Here is a 22,598-nt window from a genome sequence, read left to right as displayed (position 1 = left end):
AAGCCAAAGTTGTTGGAAACTCAAACAATAGAGAGAGTGATGTGTGTCGTGTATGTCCTGAGGTAGTGATTTGATGGATTAAAACCAATGCTGTGAATATCAAACTCACAGTGATCGGCTCCCTGACTCAAATTTAGACACTTCAACAAGGTTGTCAATTTCCATTGTTGTATAGGATTAGCAGTGCCCGAATGAAAATCCCGCACACACAAAGTTTGTAATACCATGTTTAATTTATGTATGTAATATATGCTCTGATAAATCTGTGATTTTGTTGATTACAAATGACACCTACGTCCTTCTTTGCATGATGAAAATGGATTGTGTTTGCATAGACAGAAAATTTTACAAATCCTGTTGAATTTTTTTTTCGTGTCAGGTTAGAGTTTACGTAAAATTCCTTTGATCCTCATCTTCTTGGCGGGGCTTAGGTTTCTTGGCAGCTCTTGGAGGTAGAATACATAAAGTGCAAGGACCCTGAACAATCAATTAACACTCGAGTTGAGGATGTTATTACCAGGATGGCTTTTCAGGAGAAATGTCACTTGCATTTTGTCCTAGTGCCATATAGATCGAGGTCGTAGAAACCATGAAGATCTTCTAAGGAAAAATGGGCCACGACATGCATAATCTAAACTTGGTAGTACAGTTTGTCAATGATTATGAGCAATTGTAGTAGAGTAAAGATCGAAAATACTCGAACAACCATTATAAATATGGAATGATAACTCAGTCTGATTTTATGGATTAAAACCAATAATGTGAATACCAAACTCATGGTGACCGGCTATATCATTCAAATTTTGAGCCTCCAACAAAGTTGTTAATTGTCATTGTTGTATAGGATTAGAAGCGCCCGAACGAAGATCCCAAACACACATGTAGCTAGTTGACCCACCAGCCACAACATTCAATATTTTGATGGCAACGATTATGGCAGCGATGATCAGAATCTTGTGGCTGGCGGGTTAACTAGCTACATGTGTGTGTGGGATCTTCGTTCAGGCGCTGCTAATCCTATACAACAATGGCAATTACCAACTTTGTTGGAGGCTCAAAATTTGAATGAGAGAGCAGGTCACCGTGAGTTTGATATTCACACTAATGGTTTTAATCCATAAAATCAGACGCAGTTATCATTCCATGGTTATAATGGTTGTTCGGGTATTTTCGATCTTTACTCTACTACAATTGCTCATATCCATTGACAAATTGTACTACCAAATTTAGATGATGCATGTCGTGACCCATTTTTTCCTTAGAAGATCCTCATGGTTATCTAGCATCTCAATCCATTTGGCACCAGCACGAAATGCAAGTTGCATTTCCCCTCATTAAGTCATCCTGGTAATGAGATCCTCAACTCAAGTGTCAATTGATTGTTTAGGGTCCTTGTACTCCATGTATTCTACCTTCAACAACTAACTGTCAACCAAAGCCCCACCAAGAAGATGAGGATCAAAGACATTTTACGTTAACTATGACCTGACACGGAAAAAATTTGTAGAACTTTGTGTCTATGTAAATATAGTCCATTTTCATTATGCATAGGACTCGGAATCTTGGATGCAACAAATGGACCCTCCAATAATGAAAAAGCCATATGAAAAAACACAAAATCTGTTGTAAAAATCTATGACTACAAACATTATTGACTATCCAACTAGGTTAACACTAACACCATGTGTTGAATTCTTGAAATTAAATCATTGTTAGATTCACAGGATAACTGAACAAGCAATTCACCCTTCAAGTAAGCTTAAAAAGTTTTTACCTAAAGAAAAGCTGACCTTCAATATGACTGTGAATGGAATGAAGCATGACCCATCACCAAATGCTTAAAACGATGAATTTTTTAGTGAACCAATGAGATTTTAGAGATGAGTCAAACATATAATATGATATGATATTTGCCAATGACACTTCCGGGTGAAAAGTAATACATATTTGGATGATCGAAAAAACAAGAAGGACGGTATTGCCTTATTGCTTTTCCAAGGTTGTGTCTGCGATCAATAGTAACACTCATCAGTTCTTATATAATTGTTCGGGAAGAGAAGAAACACACAAATTAAGAAATGCAATTAATTTTGTTGATTTTTGGAAAAATAAAATATAAATATATATAAGCAAAATTGACTTGACCAATACATTAATAAAAATTATAGTTTCTAATTGATAGCATTGTATAATTTTCATTATATTAATTACTAATTATAAAAATACACAGTTTCTCTTATTAAATTAAAAATAATATCAAAACTTGATAATTTTATATTAATAATAATTATCACAATAATAATAAGTAAAAGTAAAATTTACTTGACGTACACATTAATAATAATATTAATTAGTTATTAATAACATTTTATATTATTCATTATTTTAACTACTAATAACAAAACCTTTCAATTTTTCATATTTAAATTTTAACATTAATATTATTTTAATTATTAATTACATATATATATATATATAACAGTAAAATTTAGCTTACCTATACATTAATAACAGTTGTAATTACTTATTAACTAGAAATAATACCCGTGCGTTGCACGGGTTTATTTACACTATTTTTTTTAATATAGTATAAAAATTATTACAGTGTAATTAAATTTCTTTTGTATTAGTATTAAATTAATTTTAAAAACTTTGGTTGTAATATATTTTATTGATTTGGGTTCTCTGTTTTTAGGTTTATTATTGTGGTTTCAACTGCAGAGGTGCTGATTTATCATATATCCGGTTGTAAACATTGATACTCAATTATTGTCCTCATATGTTATTCTATTTTTCAAGTAATAAGGTTTTAATATAAGTTATAATAACATTTTTTTAATACTTTTTATCAACAGTAAAATAATTTTAACTTTTTTTTGAACTTGAAATAATTTTAACTTAAAAATTATAATAAGTTATAATTTTAGTATCGTAAAATATTATTTAGTAAATTTAAATTTATTCAACTTTTGTTATAATTATTTTTCTATGTTATGCTTCCTCAAGTTATTTTTACTTCTATATAATATATCAAAAATCATATTAATTTTTTTTTCAAATAATATACACATTCGATATAGTAACAATAATATCTTATAGAGACATTTTTTTTAATTATCAACTATTTTTTCGATATTAATTATTCATAAATATTTTTTTATAAGTAATAAATAGTAATAAGTTTTATTTTTTATTTTTTTAAAATTTCTCAACTTATGATTAATAACTAATAAGATTTATAATTATTATTAACAATAATGTAAAGAATATAAACAAATTATTATTAACAATCTATTATTGTCATTAATGTAAGGTAGTCAATTTCAATTATTATTTTTTTAAAATTCACCTCAAGTTGTAAGGAATAATTAAAATTTAAATAATTTAAATATGTCATTTTAAATAAGAGAAATAAATTGAAAATTTTTAAATTTTAATATTTACTTTTAAATATGAGAAATTGAAAAGTTTAACAATTAATAATTAATATAATGAATAATAAATTTGATATAGTTTTTATTTTAGTTTTCAATTTTTTTACTTAATGTTTTTAATTCAAAATAAATTTACTATTTTTTATGTGTTTAATGTTATTTTTTCAAGTCTGCTTTACATATGTATATATATATATATATAACTTTTTTATTTTAAAAGTATTTTATCTAAATTAATTATTAATAAATATTATTTTGTTTTTAATTTTGATTTTTAAAATTTGTTAAATGCAAAACTCAAGTTAATTTTAAGTCTATGAATGTTGTTATTTAATATAAGTAGTTGAATAGTTTTTTATAACACAAATTTTTTCAGTTTTTAATTTATTAAATTATATATTTTTTAATGTATTTAATATAAAAGTATGTGAGCTTTTATGATTTAATGCATTTATTGCATGCAAAAAGCACAAGTGTGCTTTACATATCAATACATATATTAAAACAGAATCATTCTAAGAAGTTGTTAGCTGATGTGTCAGCTCCACAAATTTTTGGCAATATTTTATTCCCCCACCTGAATAAACTGCAATATTTTATTCACTCACCCATTATTTTAATACAGTTTATTCCAAACACCTTCTCTCACCTTCTATGCCATCAATGCGTTTCTCTTTTTCCCCCTCCCAACCCCAATATTTTTGAATATTTTATTCCTTCTCAACCCATCTTCTCTCTCCCACTAACTCCCTTTCCATTATTTTAATCCTTCTGAACCCATCTTCTCTCTCCCCCTAACTCCTCCACTATGAATTCTCTCTCCTTCCTATTTAATTCGTAACACTTCCTTATCGCACTCCAGAAATTTCTCCTCCTATATTTTCTCTCTCCCATCAACCTTCCAAAAAAAAACAATAAAAAACAAAATCATTATTAATATTATATGATTCCGATAAATGACATGTTTTTTTAAAGTTCCCCAAATAATAGGAGCAAATCATAACAATATTTGGTTCCTAATCAACATATTTTGTTTTTAAGTTAAAAAAAAAACATATTTTGTTTTTTGAGTAGTAATTATTCTTTTTTAGCAGTAATTATTCTTTTCTATATACCCATTGTTTTTTTTCCTGTTACTATTTATGTATTTATACGTTAATAAAAATTTGAATTCTCCCACTATATATATATTTTTATTAACTATTTAATTTTTTCATTCAATCTTTAATCATATCTTTTGGGTTTCCAATAACTTCACTGCTTCTTTTTCTAGGTATCCTTTTATCTTCTAATGCATAAATCAAATTCAATGGTGAAAATAAAAATTTATTAAACGTTTTAAATCTCTACATTTTTTTGGTCAATTTTTGAAACCCTAACTGATTAATGCATCAACCCCTCTATCTTCTCTCTTGCTCTTCCCCAGGCCGCCATTTTTTTTGGTTTCTCAACCCCCTTCATTTGAATTTAAATTTTTGCTTTTAATCTTCCTCCATATGTGCCCAATTACCATTGTTCATTCCCACCATCTTTCCCTACTACCCAATTATCTGTTATCGTCTGTCCTAATTCTAATTTCATAAACCCTATGAAAATCCATAGCCTTTCCCTCCCTGAAACCCTTATATATAAGGTCCTCAATTGTGATCCCATGAATCTCATTCCAAGGACGGCCAACCCAACAGCCAAATCAATTTTCTTCCCCACTACTCCCTTGCCTCCATACCTTCCTTTTTCTCTCAATGTTTTCTTCTTTCCGGTGCAATTTGAAATCCTGTTCTCTCCCCTCTCCACAGTCATCATCCTCTCCCCCTCCTTCCGTCGCCTAACCCCTGAAACTCTCCTCATCATCTTCACGCAGAAGAGTTCTTCTCTGCCACAAAGAGTTCATCCACCGTCGCCGACAACAACATTGTTACTTACCCTGCTTCTTTTGCTTACTGCCGTTCTCCTTTACTTGCAGGAATGATTTCATTCACTTGGAGGGACAACTTCTTAGAGGTATTTTGGTTATGATCTCTTATGTTTGTAAATGGTTCTCTAAAATTTTCTAATTGGCTTTCTTTTAATGCTATGATTAACCTGGACACTGTGTCTCTTGCTGATGTAAAAGTGATTTTTTGTGATTAGGTGGCTCTGCAGCTATTAGTGTTGATTTAGCTAATCATGAAGTTCAACAATTGGCACATCCTACCCTTCCAACGGAACCGTCGCGGTGGAATTATATGCAGAAGTGATTTCTTATAGGTATTCAATTTTGATGTTTCTTATTTTCCATTCTCATTTCTTTACTGTAGTGTATTTTTTTTTTACCGCAGAAGTTCCTTCATTCCATCTCTTATAGGTTTCTACCTATAAGGATTGATGTATAATAGTTTCATATTTGTTTTGTTGGGAAACAATGTCACAAAAGATGAGTTTTTTTTGAAAGTGTTGTTCCTGTGTGTTCTATTTTTACTAATTAGATTTTGTGTTTTTCCCTCTTGCTTTTAATCAGATTAAAATAGCAGGGATGTTCATCTCAAAATCCGAAAATGAGCAGGTCCTATGATTACTTATGTTTTCAAATTACTTAATTTTTGCTAGACATTATATACTTATTAAATTTTTTCCCTAATGTTTTCAGACTCAGGAAAAGGAAGTTGAAGTTGATGGAAATATGAAAGTTGTTGTCCCAGTCAATGGCAACTCTCAGGACTCCCTTCAAGCCGAGGATCATGATTCTCCTCCTTATAAATGTCCCATCCCTATTGACGCTGAAGCCATTGCAACTGATTTAGCAAGCAAGAAGCCATTGAAGATTGTCAAGGAGAAAATGTATTGTTATTGATCTTGCTTTTATTTTTTGATGTATTTTGTTGGTTCTTTGAGCCGTGGTTACCCTTTTAAGATCCTTGATTTAGTTTTTCTTCTTTTCTTTGTTTTCTATTTCAAGTTGCTCTAGGAGCTGTGTACCTGGATGTAATGAATGTTTCAACTGATATTATGTTCATCCATTTGTTTGATGCAATGGTTACAGTTGTCAATCAGTATTATTTTCATTAGATATGTTTTTTTTTAATTCATTAGATATGTTTTTTTTTTAATTCATTAGATATGTTTTTTTTTAATTCATTAGATAGGTTGTAGAGTTATATTTCCAAATCTGTTCTTGAATAAACTTTTTACAAAAAGTTGTTTATTTGATATTTTTCCTACGTTCTATCTTTCAACTTTTTCCTATTTTTACGGTAAAATGCAGGTTATCTTTTTTTTTGAAATTAATAAACAAAAAGTTCTTTCTATGTATTTTCAATTTCTCTTTGCAATGTTTTATAAAACAAAATCATTATTTATTATATAATTTGCAATGACATGTTTTTTTAAGTTCCCCAATAATTGGAGAAAATCATAACAATTTGTTGTTTCTAAAGAAGTTTTTTTTATGAAATTTAAGTTTTTTGTTATTTGATTAGTTATTGTTTTTTTTTAATAAATGAGTAGTATTGTTCTTTTTTTTCCTGCTTCTATTTATACGTTAATTAAAATATTTATGTTTCTTTATTTTCAATTTATAACTTTCACTTTCAAAAAAATATATATATAAGTTCTTTCCAAAGCTTATCATATCTATTTGATATGACATTGTGTTTTTTTTTTCCAAAAATAGAAGCAAATCATAACAATATGATTCTGTTGCTATTATAAAATTTCGAATTGTCCCACTATGTATCTTTCTTTACAAACAATTTAATTTTTCCATTGAATCTTTACTCATATCTTTTGGGTTTCCAATAACTTCTCTATTGAATTTTTCACTACCCTTTAATCTTTGACTACATAAATGCATTTCAATGGGGGTGGTTATCCATTAGTATACGTTTGGAATTCCCACATGGTTTAATTTAATTGATTTAGCTTAAGTAGTTCCCAATTAAAGGTTGATTCGTTATTTAAATTTTATATTGGAGTTAGATTTATTTTGAAAAAAAAAGACTTATTTTTATTGTTCCTGAAAATTATTTTATAAAATGAGTTGATTAAAAAATTTAATTTAATTTAATGTTTTAAAATAACTAAACCTGTCTATCGTTTCCTCTGCCTATAGTTTGAGCAGATAATGCAAACTTGAAAATATTTGGTTTTAGCAGATAATGAAAACTTTTTAAGAAGAAATTAATTTTTTGTTGACAAAAATAAAATATTTTAAATCATATAAAAGAATAAATTTTCACTTGATTTAAGTATATTTTTCATAATTTTTAAATGATTTTCTATAGAAGTTGTGCGAAACTTTGCAGGTTATATGAAATTCATTTTGGTTTTATTTTGTTGAATGCTCATCTTTATTTAGTATTTTTATTTTATCAGTTAAAAAATTAACAAATATTGGTTTTAGTATATCAATTTTGTTGATGGATCATTGTATTGATACATGCCTAAATAATAAGAGCTAAATCCATTGTACAATGACTACGTTAAACGAATATATGTAAATTATCCTTTGAGCTTCATTATGTCGCTTTATAATTTATCTCAATCTCATGACTTTCTATCAAATTCATTTTTCCCTTTATAAGGACTCTGTTAGTTAATGTGTCTAATACAATATCAAACTTCGTCGTGCAGCGCACGAGAAAAAGCACGGGAATGAACATTTTACAATCAACTACATTAAATATTTTATTCTTAGAATAAATTCACACTTCAAAGCTATTATTTTTTAATAATAGCAAATTTCCTAAAATTAGAACTAATTTTCTAATAAATTTCAGTAATAATATTTTTTTTTATTGATTGTTTAAAATTGGTAAACTGACATTAATAAAAATATAAGATTATAACTAATGTTAAATAAAATATAAAAATAAATTAAATAATTTTATGAATAAGTATATACAATTTTAACTAATGTGAATGTAAAATTATGTCACACATTTTGAAAGAAAATACTTTGACATAAAAATTAATATATATAATTTTCATAACTTTTTAAATAATTTTAGGAGTAAATATATATAAAAGTTGTGTGAAATTTTGCGGGTTGTATGATATTCGTTGTGGTTTTGGTTTGTTGAATGCTCATTTTTTTAGTCTCTTATTATAGCAGCTAAAACATTTGTAAATATTGATTTTAGTATATCAATTTTGTTTTGAATCGTTGTATTGATACATGCCTAATAATAAGAGTAAAATCTATCGTGCACGGGTAAGAGCATTCTACTTGAAATCACTTTCATGTTAAAGGTTCATTTTCGAATAATTTTTTTGCTGCATGGAAAATTTATTTTTAAATAATTTAAGTGCACTGTTAATAATTCTAAGAGAAATTTAGGAGCAATTATATATATCTATGTATTTTGGATTCACTTTGTAAGTCCATAATCTAATAAATTGAAATATATGTATTTTAATCTTCAAGGCAAATTATATGTCACATGTGCAGAATTGGTGATTTTGACTAATTTCTTTTTTTTTCCAAAATTTTTATATTATTTAAATCGGTGTATGAGTATAAATATTATATGTGTCCGAATTTATGTTTTTTGAATATTTACATCTTTATTATGATTGTTCTTTCATTTTTTATATCTTAAATTGTTTATAATCAAAATAAAAAATTTATTGATGGTTACATATTTGACACCTTATATTATTGTAGCTACCGCACTATCAGGACTAAAATCAGGAAAACCTGTTTATATTCCTAGAATGAGCTTGACTCCTTCCGACACTGGCCTCCCTTTTAAATTCCAACGACGGCAATTCCCAATAACTGTTTGTTTTGCCATGACTATCAATAAGAGTCAAGGACAATCTTTGTCGCATGTTGGATTATATCTTCCACGGCCGGTGTTCACGCATGGTCAATTATATGTAGCAGTATCAAGAGTTAAATCCAGAAAAGGGTTGAAGATTCTCATTGTTGATGACAAAGGAGTAGTTTCAAATAGCACTCGAAATGTGGTCTAGCTATGAAGAAGTATTCCAAAACATATGATTGGTTAGTTATAAACTATTTACCCTTGAACATTATGAATTATTTTCAAATGTTTTCATTATGCTTGAAGGTTATAAATAAAGTCTTTAAAAGACGTTGAATAAGAAAAATAGAAAATCATTAATAACTCATTCTCCTTCTTTTGCAGGTCCCTTCAAGTTCAATTATAGAAAGGAAGAGATGGCAGTCCAAGATGAATTAACTAATAGTGATATCTATGTATTTTTTGTGCCTTTATTGAATTTAGAAGAGATTCTATTCAAAAGATATTCAATTTGAGTTCAAATTATTCGTAAGTTTAATGAAATTCGTATTCATATTTGGATTTCAATGGATTGTTGTCTTTTTAATTTGTTCTTGTACAAAGTTCATAATCTTTTTCGCCGTGCAGCGCACGGGTAAAAGCTCTAGTATATATAGATAACATTGTAAACATTCTATTTAACTATATTAATTACTCATTGTTTACATTCTCAGTTTCTCATCTTAAAATATTATTATTAAAATTATAATTAATATCACAAATTGAAGATTTTTTATTTATAATATTTATCACAATAATAATAAATAAAAGTAAAATTGACTTGACCTCTACATTGATAATAATATTAAAATTTATATTTCTTAATACCCTTTTATATTATTTATTATAGTAATTACTAATAACAAAACTTTTCAGGTTCTCATATTTTTGGCTTAACATTAATATTATTTTAATTTTTAACTACAAATTAAGGTAAAAAATAAGAAGTAAAATTGACATGACTTTTTCATTAATAATAATATGAATTATTTATTAATAATATTTAATATTTAAAAATAATTTAAAACTCTTCATATAGTAAATTAAGTTAAAGATTATTTTAATTGAATTAGAAATCACAAGTTTAGGAAGTTTTTAAAAATAATAAAAAATTGAAACTAATTACTATTATTTTTCATAAGTAACATATAAATTAAGTATTAAAGATTATTTTAAGGGAAAAGTATTATAGTGAAGGTGGCTCTATTGGTTTTGTTTTGGGTTCTTTAGTCTGCGTTTGGATTTTTCTTATCAAACTCTTTATTGGTAGTGCTTTTTCATTTCCATGAACAAATCTCATTAGGATTCAGCTCGTCCCGTGCAATGCACATTGAGTATGCCCAAAAATTTGTTCGTACTAATTATGCGATAAACACATAGATTGTGTAATAAGGTGAATTTACTTTATGATATATTCCATATCAAGTAAACTTTCGGTCATTTTTAGGTAATATAGATGACATTCTTATATGTGTGCAAATTGTTATTACGATGCAAGGGAGCTTGTAAACTAACTTCCTTTTTTGAATGAAAAATATATGTCAAACATTCACATTATAGCATATTCTTGAGTGATTTTTCCGTTGTGAAATTCTATATGTTGGAGGGTACTTCTGAAATTTCCAGATCGTAGATTGGCTGATCCTCGTTAGGTAGGCGGTCGGGATAGTACATTGCGCTCGTACTATTTGATAATGACATTTGCCCTTTGCATTCGACTTCTGATCATTAGAGGCGCTTCATATTGGAACTTGTGAAACTTCTAATCAGAGTCACGAGGTTGCTTGGATCTTTAGAACTTCAAGTCTTCAGCATCTGGACCGTTCACTTCAGAACTTCTGGTCTTCAGAGTAGAAGCACTTGGTCTTCAGAGCCAGCTTTCTTTGGATCTTCAGAATCTTCAAGTCTTCAGAGTCTTTGACCGTTCACTCAGAACTTCTGGTCTTCAGAGTCTTCAGCACTTGATTCTTCAGAACCCATCATCAGAGCTTTTATCTTCAGAACCTCTGAAGCAATAATCTATCGTTCATCAGAACGTAGTGAGTGCAGAAGCGGATTATTGATCAACACTTTGATCTTAATATATGTAATTATTTTATTTTTAAGATATTAATAATAAAAGAACAAAAATACAATGACTATACAATTTTATGCAAATATGTTTTTAGAAATAGATGGAGAAAGAATAACCAAAATTATTAATTGAAAGTACAAAAATAAAGTTTGGCAAATATGTGTATTAGGTAGGAATGGAAATTTCCAACTTGCAAAGAGGATATCCACCGGAATTGCTCTATTTTGGCCCCAATTCTTCACGAATTTTCCACAAGCAAGTTGAGATTTATCAGATTCCTACAGAGATGAATAATGCGGCTCATTTCTTAGCGAGAAACGATAGCTGTTACGATACAAAACATAAGAAATTGTGATATTGCTGAGATGGAGGGTACTCCACAGCGCATTTGGAGGAGTCCGCCGTCCAATATTATTGCGTCATTGTGTTTAGACGCTCTTGTGTAGCTATTTTTTTGGTACATCATGAAGATAAACTACAATTCTATAAAGTTGATCATTGGACCTCCTCGTTCTCATCCTATGTGTCCATCAACCCTTATCATTTGGGTCAGTAATTACAAGTAAGAGTCGGGGTTCGAACCTAAGAATGAATAAAAATCAACTCCTATCACTTAAACTATCATTCGGAACTATGTTTGTTTTTCATTTAATTTTGGAGAAAACATGCATGGACCCACAACACACTTTACTAAAATCACCAAAGGACCATAATCATCATCATCATCATATATCCAAAGAAGATGTAAGAAAACAAAACCCAACAAACAAACAAACCAGAAAAATGGAGCTTCGTGAACTCGGAAGAACCGGACTGAAGCTCAGCACAGTCGGGTTCGGAGCCTCCCCTCTCGGCAACGTCTTCGGCACCGTCCCCGAAGAACAAGCCATCGCCTCCGTTCGCTTCGCCTTCCAATCCGGCATCAACTTCTTCGACACTTCACCGTAACTCAAACTTCATCATCACTTCCTCATTTCTCTCGTTTTCAATTTTCTGATACAAATTTTGATTCATTCGTTTTTCCATTTGAAGATTCTACGGTGGAACACTATCAGAAACAGTGCTGGGAAAAGCACTGAAAGCGTTGAATGTTCCGCGAAGCGATTACATTGTAGCAACGAAATGCGGAAGGTACAAAGAGGGGTTCGATTTCAGCGCAGAAAGGGTCACCAAAAGTGTCGAAGAAAGCTTGGAGAGGTTGCAGCTTGATTATGTTGACATTCTTCAATGCCATGACATTGAATTCGGATCGTTGAACCAGGTTTGAACTTTGAAGTTTGAAATCAGAAATGTTATGCATTTTTCTCTATTTCATTGTTATTGTTAGAGTCCCACATTGGCTAGAGATATGGTCAATCAAGTGCTTATAAAGGGTAGAACAACCCTCAACTCTGGAGCTAGCTTTTGGCTTGAGTTAGGTTTCCCTAATTCTAATAGTTATTGTTGAATTTGCGAAACCCTAAATGACGGTAACTCATTGTTGTTTAGATTGTTGAGGAGACGATTCCGGCGCTGCAGAAATTGAAGGAAGCTGGGAAGACTAGGTTCATTGGCATTACTGGGCTTCCTTTGGAGATTTACAGTTATGTGCTGGATAGGGTTCCGCCGGGAACCCTGGATGTGGTGTTGTCGTATTGTCATCATTGTATAAACGACACGACGTTGGAGGATTTAGTGCCGTATCTGAAGTCCAAAGGTGTTGGTGTTATCAATGCTTCTCCTCTGGCAATGGGCCTGCTAACTGAGGCTGGGCCTCCCGAGTGGCATCCGGCTTCGGCAGAACTCAAGGTGGTTTACCTGTCTAGTCAATATTTTTCGCGTAAAAGTCAATTAAATAAGAACTGATTCTGTTATTATGTGCCTGCAATTATTTTAGATGTAGTTTGATTTCGTATTAGGTAGCAAACATGAATCAATAACCTTAGTTTAGAAGTTATGATTTCTGTTTGTTTACTTATGGAGTGGTAGTTCATATTTCATCAAATCTAAATTGCTTTTGCTTTTATGTGTTTTGTGTTGAGAGTTTTGACATTGATTAGAGATATTGCTGAATAGGTTTATAGATAGGGTAGAGAGTTTTAAGCCTAATCTGAATTTTAAGATGTTTTGGAAATTTGCAGTCTGCGTGTCAAGCTGCTGCAACCCATTGTAAAGAGAAGGGAAAGAACATTTCAAAGTTAGCACTGCAGTACAGCTTGGTAAATAAGGATATCACATCGGTGCTTGTTGGCATGAGATCTGTTGAACAGGTTCTGTTTCATAATCTTCCTGAATTGGCATATTTGATTTATATGTCTAATATATGCTCTGATAAATCTATTATCTGGTCGATAATGCATGAACCTCTGTCCTTTATTGTTTTCATTGTGTCACTTTTTTTTTGGAAAGCTTCATTGTGTCACTTGATCAATCAAATAGTTACCTCTTTCCTTTATTGTTTTCATTGAAGCATGTATGAGCATTTTCCTTGGTTAAATATGTGTATGTTGCTCCTTCTGTTTTTTCATGCATATTAATTTAACAAAGGAGCAGTAACAAGCATAAAAAAAGGTATGTGGTATATGCTAATGCAATGTTTGTTGATCTGAGGCCATAAGTTAGTGCACAGCACACTGTCATTAAATTAATTACAAACTACAAAGAAGATTTCTAGGCTCTAATTGATGGTAGTACTCTGAAGTTTTTCTGTATGTTTTTTTACTGTTGCTTGCAGCACTCTTGTTAATGTGATTATATGTCTGTATTATCATGTAAGACCACATTGTCTATCTTTGTGTATTGATGTACTTCATAGAAGGCCTTTAAACTTTAAAGACTTGATTTTTCTAAGCTATGTAAACTGAAGTTTTATTAATATCCTGTACGTAGCTATTCCTACACCAAAAGATCCGGGGTGTTAACATGCAACCATGTTGACTATGAACCTATACTGTGTTCCAGCTTTTTCTTTCATAGTTTAAGTTTCAAGAGAAAGTAAGTTATTTGTTGATGGCCAGTCAGATATAGATGTCTTCTGTTTCTTCTCTATTAATTTAGGTTGGGACGAAGGGTATTTAGAATTCTTATGTTTATAAACATGGGTTAGGGTGATAATAGATGGCTAAAGATACTCCCCCCCCACCCCCCCACTTTCCTTTTTTGTCCCTTTATATTGTTTGTATGGCATGGACATGATGTAGCACATATTAATATCCAGTAAAGTTAGATGAACTCTTTTGGATTTTTCTCGCAACATCAGCAAATTTTCTATAAACTATTTTTGGTGCCTGCCTGGTGGGTGGATAAAGTGAAGTGTCCAAAGAAAATCTAGAACAAAAAGTTTTGTAGCAGTTAGAACTGAAAGTATACGGTTAGCATGTAAAAGATATTTATAGCAAGGACCTCTCACATAGTTATGAAATTCACTGCCGCTAAATAAATGGTTTTTCATCTTTTTGAGCTATCCAAGTTATGAGTAAACTCTTTTGCTTTTGCTTGAGATAGAAAATATGAACACCTTCTTGACATTTGTATGCATTGGCTTTCAAAATTTGTGTTATATAGTCATCAGAACATTTTTTTAACATTTCATAAGCAGCAGAAGTTTGTTACACTCAAATGATTTGCATTAGTTCTGCTATTCATGCTTTATCATCAATGCGCAAAAACAAATGTAACGCCTTCCGAGTAAACATGGTTGTACACTTTTATCTTGCTCACTCAGTCCAACAGAAGTTTGAAACATGGAACCTTCCTTCCATAGACCTAGTGCACCCCAGTATTATAACAGTTGTACACTTTTATCTCACTCACTCTTTCCAACAGAACTTTAAAAAGTGGAAACTTCCTTCCATAAAGCTATTGCACCCCAGTATTATTGGCACATTATTAATCAATGATTGACTATCACAGTTAATTAATAATTAACTGCTCTAACTAGTGTGTTAATACATTATTGGCTTAGTGTACCCATACTGGGTGCGCTAGGCTTATGCAAGAATTTCTCATATCTCAAATTTGTGGCATGGATCAATCACTGAATAAGGATTATCAGTTCTAAATTGAGTTGTTGTTACAAATTAGGTGGAGGAAAATGTTGCTGCCGCAAGGGAACTTGCAGCTTCTGGAATAGATGAAGAGACTCTATCAGAAGTTGAAAACATTCTAAAGCCTGTTAAAAATCAGTCATGGCCTAGTGGAATCCAGCAGAGCTGACTTTTTTAATTCTACTGCTTTGTATTCCTTATGAAGGAATGCAGTGTGCCCATTTCTGTTAAGAATGTTCTTTACTCAATAAGAGAAGTTACTCTCGAAGCTATTAAGATCTACTATCCAATTTTATTTTGCTTATCTTGTAGGGTGCATTCAATAAATTTCTTACTCAGTGAAGTTTCAATGTGATAATCTCCAGCTACGTGAGAGACTAAGGGCTCACTAATATTTAACTTTCTCAAAGTTCTGATGTTTATATGAATAAAACTGGAGTCATTGATTGAATCCATCCATCGAGGTATAATTTAGGTTTTATATCTGTTTATAAATTCCTTGAAATATCACATTATTTAGGAATTAGTTCCTCTTTAATAGCTCAAATAGTAAGAGTTAGGCGACATATGGGTTGGGAGGGGGAGGTCTAGGGATCAATTCCTGGAGGGTGCAATTTATCTTTCCGATTTAGAAAAAAAAAGTATTTTAGCTCTTTAGCGTAGTACTTTTGGGACTAAACATCATTTTTTGCATATTGCAACAACTGTAATAAACTTGATGAGAGGCTAAATTAATTTGCAAGGATTTAAAATATGTCTTTACAAAAGAAGGAACTAAAAGTCAGGTGAGTCACACATAACAGAAACCTAGAAGAGACCATATGCTGTTCGGTCTTCATCCTCATCCCCCTCAGGCACATTCTCCTCTTGTTCATCATCATCATCATCATTGTCATCTAGAAAAGGAGGTGCCTCTTGTTCATCATCATCATCATCATCTAGAAAATGAGGTACCTGAGGTGTATCTCTTGCGCGCTAGAACATTAAAAGTAAATCTTAGGGAAGGGGGTCAACCACTACAGGAGCATCTCTTTGCGAGGTCTATACCGCCCTTATGCATGTAAATAGTCCCGTGGCTTGGGTCCACGTCCCAATAGCTGGGGTTCCCAAAATCTAACATGAATCGTGAAGGCAATTGGGATCAATATACATGCCTAAGACTAAAATTTCCCCAAAAATGGGAGTGAGCTAGAACATATGAGATATCCCAGTGGGTCAACTCGTCAAGCTGAAGCCATGGGTAGGCCCCTAATGAGACAAGGGGACTCACCCAGTCCACATGGTTTCACAAAAACTATTGTTTTAGTCTCTTTTCATTGTTTCTAAAATGTTTGTTGTTTTATTAAACTAAGACATTTTCTTCTAATTTTTATCATCTATACTTTGATTTAATAAATTGTGCAAAAGGCTACTACCGCAAACCTCTTTACTGCTCGCCAGTAGGAGGGCGAGATGATACAGACGTACATGGCACAATTTAGTAAGTATATGTTCAGATGTCAGACGCCAATCCCTTAGTTTGTGTGGCGGCCTTCAAACATGGTGTGTGAGGGCTAGTTCCTTAAATGGTAATTTAACAAGGTGACCTGCACAAGACATGTCGGAGCTCAGGGCGAGAGTCCAATAATTTATTATTGTGGAGGAATATGATACCCAAAAGAAGGAGCGTGAGGTGTGGAGGCAAGAAGTGGCCGTCAAGTTTCCAACACACAAGCGAGACCGCCTACGGACACGAGATGAATTCAGTTGTTGCGCCAGTCTAGGGTGGGACCTTACCAACAACAAGTACCACATGGTCGGACTGGAATAGGTCAGCTCAAGTGACCCAACCACCAGTAGCGTGCCAAGGGCGACGACTGAACAATAACAACACCAAACCCTACTTAATGCAACTTTGAGTAGTATCCTTCGGGACGTAGGCCAAACAAATTTTTCGAATATCTGCGATTGCAAAATGTGAAGGATAAAATGAACTCATTTGAGGTAATTCTTTAAAAAGAAAAATCCAAGAAAAATCAAGTTGATGTATCAAAATTAGAAACTTGTTTCCTGAACATTTATTTGATATAATACATTAAAATTGTTTAAAAATAAAAATACAAGATAAATCAGGTTGATGGTTCAAAATTAGAAACTTATTTCTTGAACATTTATTTGATATAATTCATTAAAATTGGTTCAAAATTAGAAACTCATTCCTAATGAAAGGAAATTCGGAGCGCAGATGATGAAAAATCATAAAACTTGTGCATCATCAAAGGTTGCAGCATGACCCAGTTGTCTAGATGAAACCCATACAACACAAGCCTCAGAAGCTTCACCATCACCAGAACATCTAGCTCCGGCGACAGCGCATCCATCATGAAAAATCTCGACTACCCCTTCCCATCATCATGCACGTAACTCACCAAGTACCCATCGTCTTCCACCTCCTCATCAACAATGCCCTCCTCGTCACGAACCCTGTCTCAATGGCAATCCTCACCTTCTCCACCACCGCGTGCACCATCTTCAGCCTCTCCATTGTGTGCAAGAGAACTAAAGAAAAATAAACCATTGTGGGTCATAAAAACAAAAAATGAATTGAAGCAATGATTGAAAATGACATATTTTCATTCATTATGCTACCATATGTAAAGAGAGTGATGTGTGTCGTGTATGTTCTGAGGGAGTGATGAGATGGATTAAAACCAGTGGTGTGAATATCAAACTCATGGTGACCTGCTCCCTTATTTAAATTTAGAGACTCCAACGAAGTTGTCAATTTCCATTGATGTATAGGATTAGCAGTTCCCGAACGAAGATCCCACACACACATGTAGTCACTTGATCCACCAGCCACCTGCATTACCATGTTTAATTTATATATGTAATTTATGCTCCGATAAATCTGTGATTTGGTCGATTGTGAATGAAACCTACGTCATTTTTTGTATGATAAAAATGGACTGTGTTTGCATAGACATAAAGTTTTATAAATCCTGTAGAATTTTTTTCCATGTCAGGTTAGCGTTTGCGTAAAATGCATTTGATCCTCATATTCCTGGTGGGGTTTGGTTGCTAGGTAGCTTTTGGAGGTAGAATACATTAAGTACAAGGACCCTAAACAATCAATTGACACTCGAGTTGAGGATCTTATTAACGAGATGGAATTTTGAGGTGAAATGCCACTTGCATTTTGTGTTGGTGCCATATAGATCGATGTCGTAGAAACCATGACGATCTTCTAAGGAAAAGTGGGCCATGGCATGCATCATCTAAACTTGGTAGTTCAGTTCGTCAATGATTATGAGCAATTGTAGTAGAGTAAAGATCGAAATTACCTGAACAACCATTATAAACATGGAATGATAACTGCGTCTGATTTTATGGATTAAAACCAATGGTGTGAATATCAAACTCACGGTGATCGGCTCTCTCATTCAAATTTTGAGCCTCCAACAAAGTTGTTAATTGTCATTGTTGTATAGGATTAGCAGCACCCAAACGAAGATCTCACACACATGTAGCTAGTTGACCCACGGCCACAACATCCAATATTTAGATGACAGCGATTATGGTAGCGATGGTCAGAATCTTGTGGCTGGTGGGTCAACTAGCTACATGTGTGTGTGGGATCTTCGTTCGGGCACTGCTAATCTTATAGAACAATGACAATTAACAACTTTGTTGGAGGCTCAAAATTTGAATGAGAGAGCAGGTTACCGTGAGTTTGATATTCACACCATTGATTTTAATCCGTAAAATCAAACGCAGTTATCATTCCATGTTTATAATGGTTGTTCAGGTATTTTTTATCTTTACTCTACTACAATTGCTCATATTCATTGACAAACTGTACTACCAAGTCTAGATGATGCATGTCGTGACCCATTTTTTCCTTAGATGATCTTCATGGTTATCTACCACCTCGATCTATACGGCACCAACACGAAATGCAAGTGGCATTTCTCCTCAAAAAGCCATCATGGTAATAAGATCCTCAACTCAAGTGTCAATTGATAGTTTAGGGTCCTTGTACTTCATGTATTCTACCTCCAACAGCAACTTAGACACCAAAGCTCCACCAAGAAGATGAGGATCAAAGGCATTTTACGTAAACTCTGACCTGACACAGAAAAAAATTGAACAGGATTTGTAAAACTTTGTCTATGAAAATATAGTCCATTTTCATCATGCATAGAACTCAAAATCTTAGATGCACTAAATGGACCCTCCAATAATGAAAAAAGCCATATGAAAAAACACAAAATCTGTTGTAAAAAACTACGATTACATACATTATTGATTATCCAACTAGGTTAACACTAACAACATGTGTTGAATTCAACAAATTAATTCATTGTCAGATTCACAAGATAACATAACAAGCAATTTACCCTTCAAGTAAGCTGTAAAAGTCTTTACCATTAGTATATGGGGAAAGCAAAGTTGACCTCCAATGTGACTGTGAATGGAATGAAACATCACCCATCACCAAATGCTGAGAACGATGAAATTTTTAGTGAAAGTAATGAGATTTGAGAGATGAGTCAGACATATAATATGATAAGATATTTGCCAATGACACTTCCGGGTGAAAAGAAATACATATTTGAACAAATGTGTCTGACAATGGAAGATTGAGAAAACAAGAAGGATGGTGATGCCTTATTGCTTTTGCAAAGTTGTGTCTGCAATCAACATTCACACTCATTAGTTCTTATATAATTGTTCGGGAAGAAAAGAAACACACAAATTAAGAAATACAATTAATTTTGTTGATTTTTGGAAAAATAAAATATCAATATATATATATATATATATATATAAAAGAAAAATTGACTTGACCTATACATTAATAACAATTGTAGTTTCTAATTGATAGCATTGCGTAATTTTCATTATATTAATTACTAATTATTAAAATACACAGTTCCTTAAATATCATTATTATTTAAATTTTAATTAATATCACAACTTGATAACTTTTTATTAATAATAATGATCACAAAAATAATAAGTAAAAGTAAAATTGACTTGACCTCCACATTAATTATAATATTAATTAGTTATTAATTACATTTTATTAATTACTAATAACAAAAAATTTCCATTTCTCATATTTAAATTTTAACATTAATATTATTTTTATTATTAATTACAAATATATATATATAACAGTAAAATTAGTTGACATATACATTAATAACAATTGTAATTACATATTACTAACATTGTATATTTTTTATTATATTAATTACTCATTGTAAACATTCTCAGTTTCTCATCTTAAAATATTATTATTGTATATTTTTATTATATTAATTACTACTAAAAAAACTCACATTCTCATATTTAAATTTTAACATTAATTTTATTTAATTTTTTAATTAAAAATTAAGGTAATAAATAAATAAATAATAATAATAACAAGTAAAATTGACATGACTTTTACATTAATAATTATATGAATTATTTAATAATAATATTTAATATTTAAAAATAATTTAAAACTTTTCGTATTGTAAATTAAGTTCAAGATTATTTTAATTGAATTATTAATCACAAGTTTAGGACGTTTTAAAAAAAATGAAACTAATTACTATTTTTCATAAGTAACATATACATTAAGTATTAAAGATTATTTTAAGGAAAAAATATTATAGTGAAAGTGGCTCTATTGGTTTTGTTTTGAGTTCTTTAGTTTGCGATTGGATTTTTTTTGTCAAACACTTTATTGATAGTGCTTTTTCATTTCCTTGAATAACTCTCATTAGCATTCAGCTCATCCCGTGCATTGTAAGTTGAGTATGCACAACAATTTGTTCGTACTAATTATGCGACAAACACATAGATTGTGTAATAAGTTGAATTTAATTACTTTATGATATATTTCATATCAAGTAAGTTTTCGATCATTTTTTTCTTAGAAAGAAAAAGCATATAATATATATAGATAGAAAGTTTTGAGAAACAACCTCTCTCAATATGGGTAAAGTAACCTAGCAGCAATAAGCTGACGAATACTCTGCCACTATAGCAAATACCTCATCAAGAAAATCACATGAGCACGAAAACGTGCTTAAGCCCCAACCAAACACCTAGCGTCTACTCCCGTTGGAAGGGTCCTCATTTTCGGTCATTTTTAGGTAAAGTTGATGACATTGTTATATGTTGCACACAATTATGAATAAATATGTGTGCAAATTGTTATTACGATGCAAGGGAGCTTATAAACTAACTTCCTTTTTTTATTGAAAAATATCTGTCAAAAATTCACTTTATATTTTTAACCACATCATAGACTACTATTCTTATATATGTAAATATTTTTTGATGTACACATATAGATGTATAGTAGTATAACACTTACGTAAAAAAATATACGTTGATATTTCTACTACATTCTATTTGTCATTATTCTTAATTTATAACAAATTTCTGAACATATTAGATAGAAACTATTTGTAATTATAAATACTAAAACGACAAAATTCGGATTCTCATAAACTAATGAATGAGAATATAAAATGTGTAAAACCAATGCATGTGTTCCAAATATAACAACAATTGTTGTATAAATTGAAGATGGGGCTAGGATGAGTTTGGAGTGGTACGTGAAAATGGGAGGTGAATCTCGGAAGTTGTTGTTGCGCACACTACTACTATCTTTTGCTATGTTGGGGGCTGTTGATGTGCTAAGATCCTATGGGTGTAGGAATGAAGCTAAATCTGAACGGTGAGGAGCTGGTGAAAATGATGGTTGCGTGATGGTCCTTTGTGTACATAGATAAACGGAGGCATGGAGATGCTAAAAAGTGTGGTCACGCCCGGCTTGTGTGAAACCATGGGCTCATTTCATCTTCAGAGCTATGAATTGTCTCATAAACTTTAACATTTACACACCTTGGATCTTCAAGGAGTGGGCGATTTGTAGTTTTGCTTTGTGATGTGGATGTAAATGTAATCGGATATGCCATTTTGACTATGTGGTTTAGAAGACAAAATGGTAGAACAAAAATATTTTGGGCGGCAGATGAGTAGGTGGTAGTCATTCACGTCTATCCTTGCTTTGCAAATTTAGACAGTACGGAGGATTACTGCCTATGAGTTTCGCTGGTCTTTCTTGGCTTAAAACTTCTGTGAAATATTGTATTTGTCACCAGTGTTCTAAAAAAAAAAGATTAACAACAGATATTGCACAATTTTTCTAGATCCCACAAAAACCTTGGAAACAAAGTATATATAGATTTCAGGTAAACATTAAATGATAGAATGCATCAGCTAAAAACTGTATATT

At 31.5% G+C, this 22,598-nt stretch overlaps 1 protein-coding gene and 1 long non-coding RNA gene across 2 annotated transcripts; both read left to right on the top strand.

Annotated features, from left to right (window-relative positions):
- Window positions 1-4,814: 4,814 nt before the first annotated feature.
- On the top strand, window positions 4,815-6,717 carry LOC130714042 (uncharacterized). Its single transcript, XR_009011110.1, has 4 exons — window positions 4,815-5,435; window positions 5,565-5,681; window positions 5,932-5,976; window positions 6,061-6,717. It is a non-coding gene; the product is annotated as an uncharacterized LOC130714042 (long non-coding RNA).
- Window positions 6,718-12,019: 5,302 nt separating this feature from the next.
- On the top strand, window positions 12,020-15,666 carry LOC130714517 (L-galactose dehydrogenase). The gene is made up of 5 exons (XM_057564415.1): window positions 12,020-12,235; window positions 12,324-12,552; window positions 12,780-13,079; window positions 13,412-13,540; window positions 15,354-15,666. The coding sequence occupies exons 1-5, from the start codon at window positions 12,075-12,077 to the stop codon at window positions 15,483-15,485; spliced, it is 951 nt and encodes a 316-aa protein (XP_057420398.1). The 5' UTR covers window positions 12,020-12,074; the 3' UTR covers window positions 15,486-15,666.
- Window positions 15,667-22,598: the final 6,932 nt, after the last annotated feature.

The sequence above is a fragment of the Lotus japonicus genome, chromosome 4, assembly GCF_012489685.1.
Source record: "Lotus japonicus ecotype B-129 chromosome 4, LjGifu_v1.2".
Taxonomy (NCBI): Eukaryota; Viridiplantae; Streptophyta; class Magnoliopsida; order Fabales; family Fabaceae; genus Lotus; species Lotus japonicus.
Note: the sequence above shows the minus strand (reverse complement) of the source record. Positions and strands in the feature narration are given on the sequence as shown.

Bases quoted from the DNA above. Each gene is read 5' to 3' on its own strand.
- LOC130714517 (XM_057564415.1), top strand. From the start codon at position 12,075: ATGGAGCTTCGTGAACTCGGAAGAACCGGACTGAAGCTCAGCACAGTC. The intron at 12,553-12,779 runs GTTTGAACTTTG...ATTGTTGTTTAG, and splicing joins AATTCGGATCGTTGAACCAG to ATTGTTGAGGAGACGATTCC. The intron at 13,080-13,411 runs GTGGTTTACCTG...GGAAATTTGCAG, and splicing joins CGGCTTCGGCAGAACTCAAG to TCTGCGTGTCAAGCTGCTGC.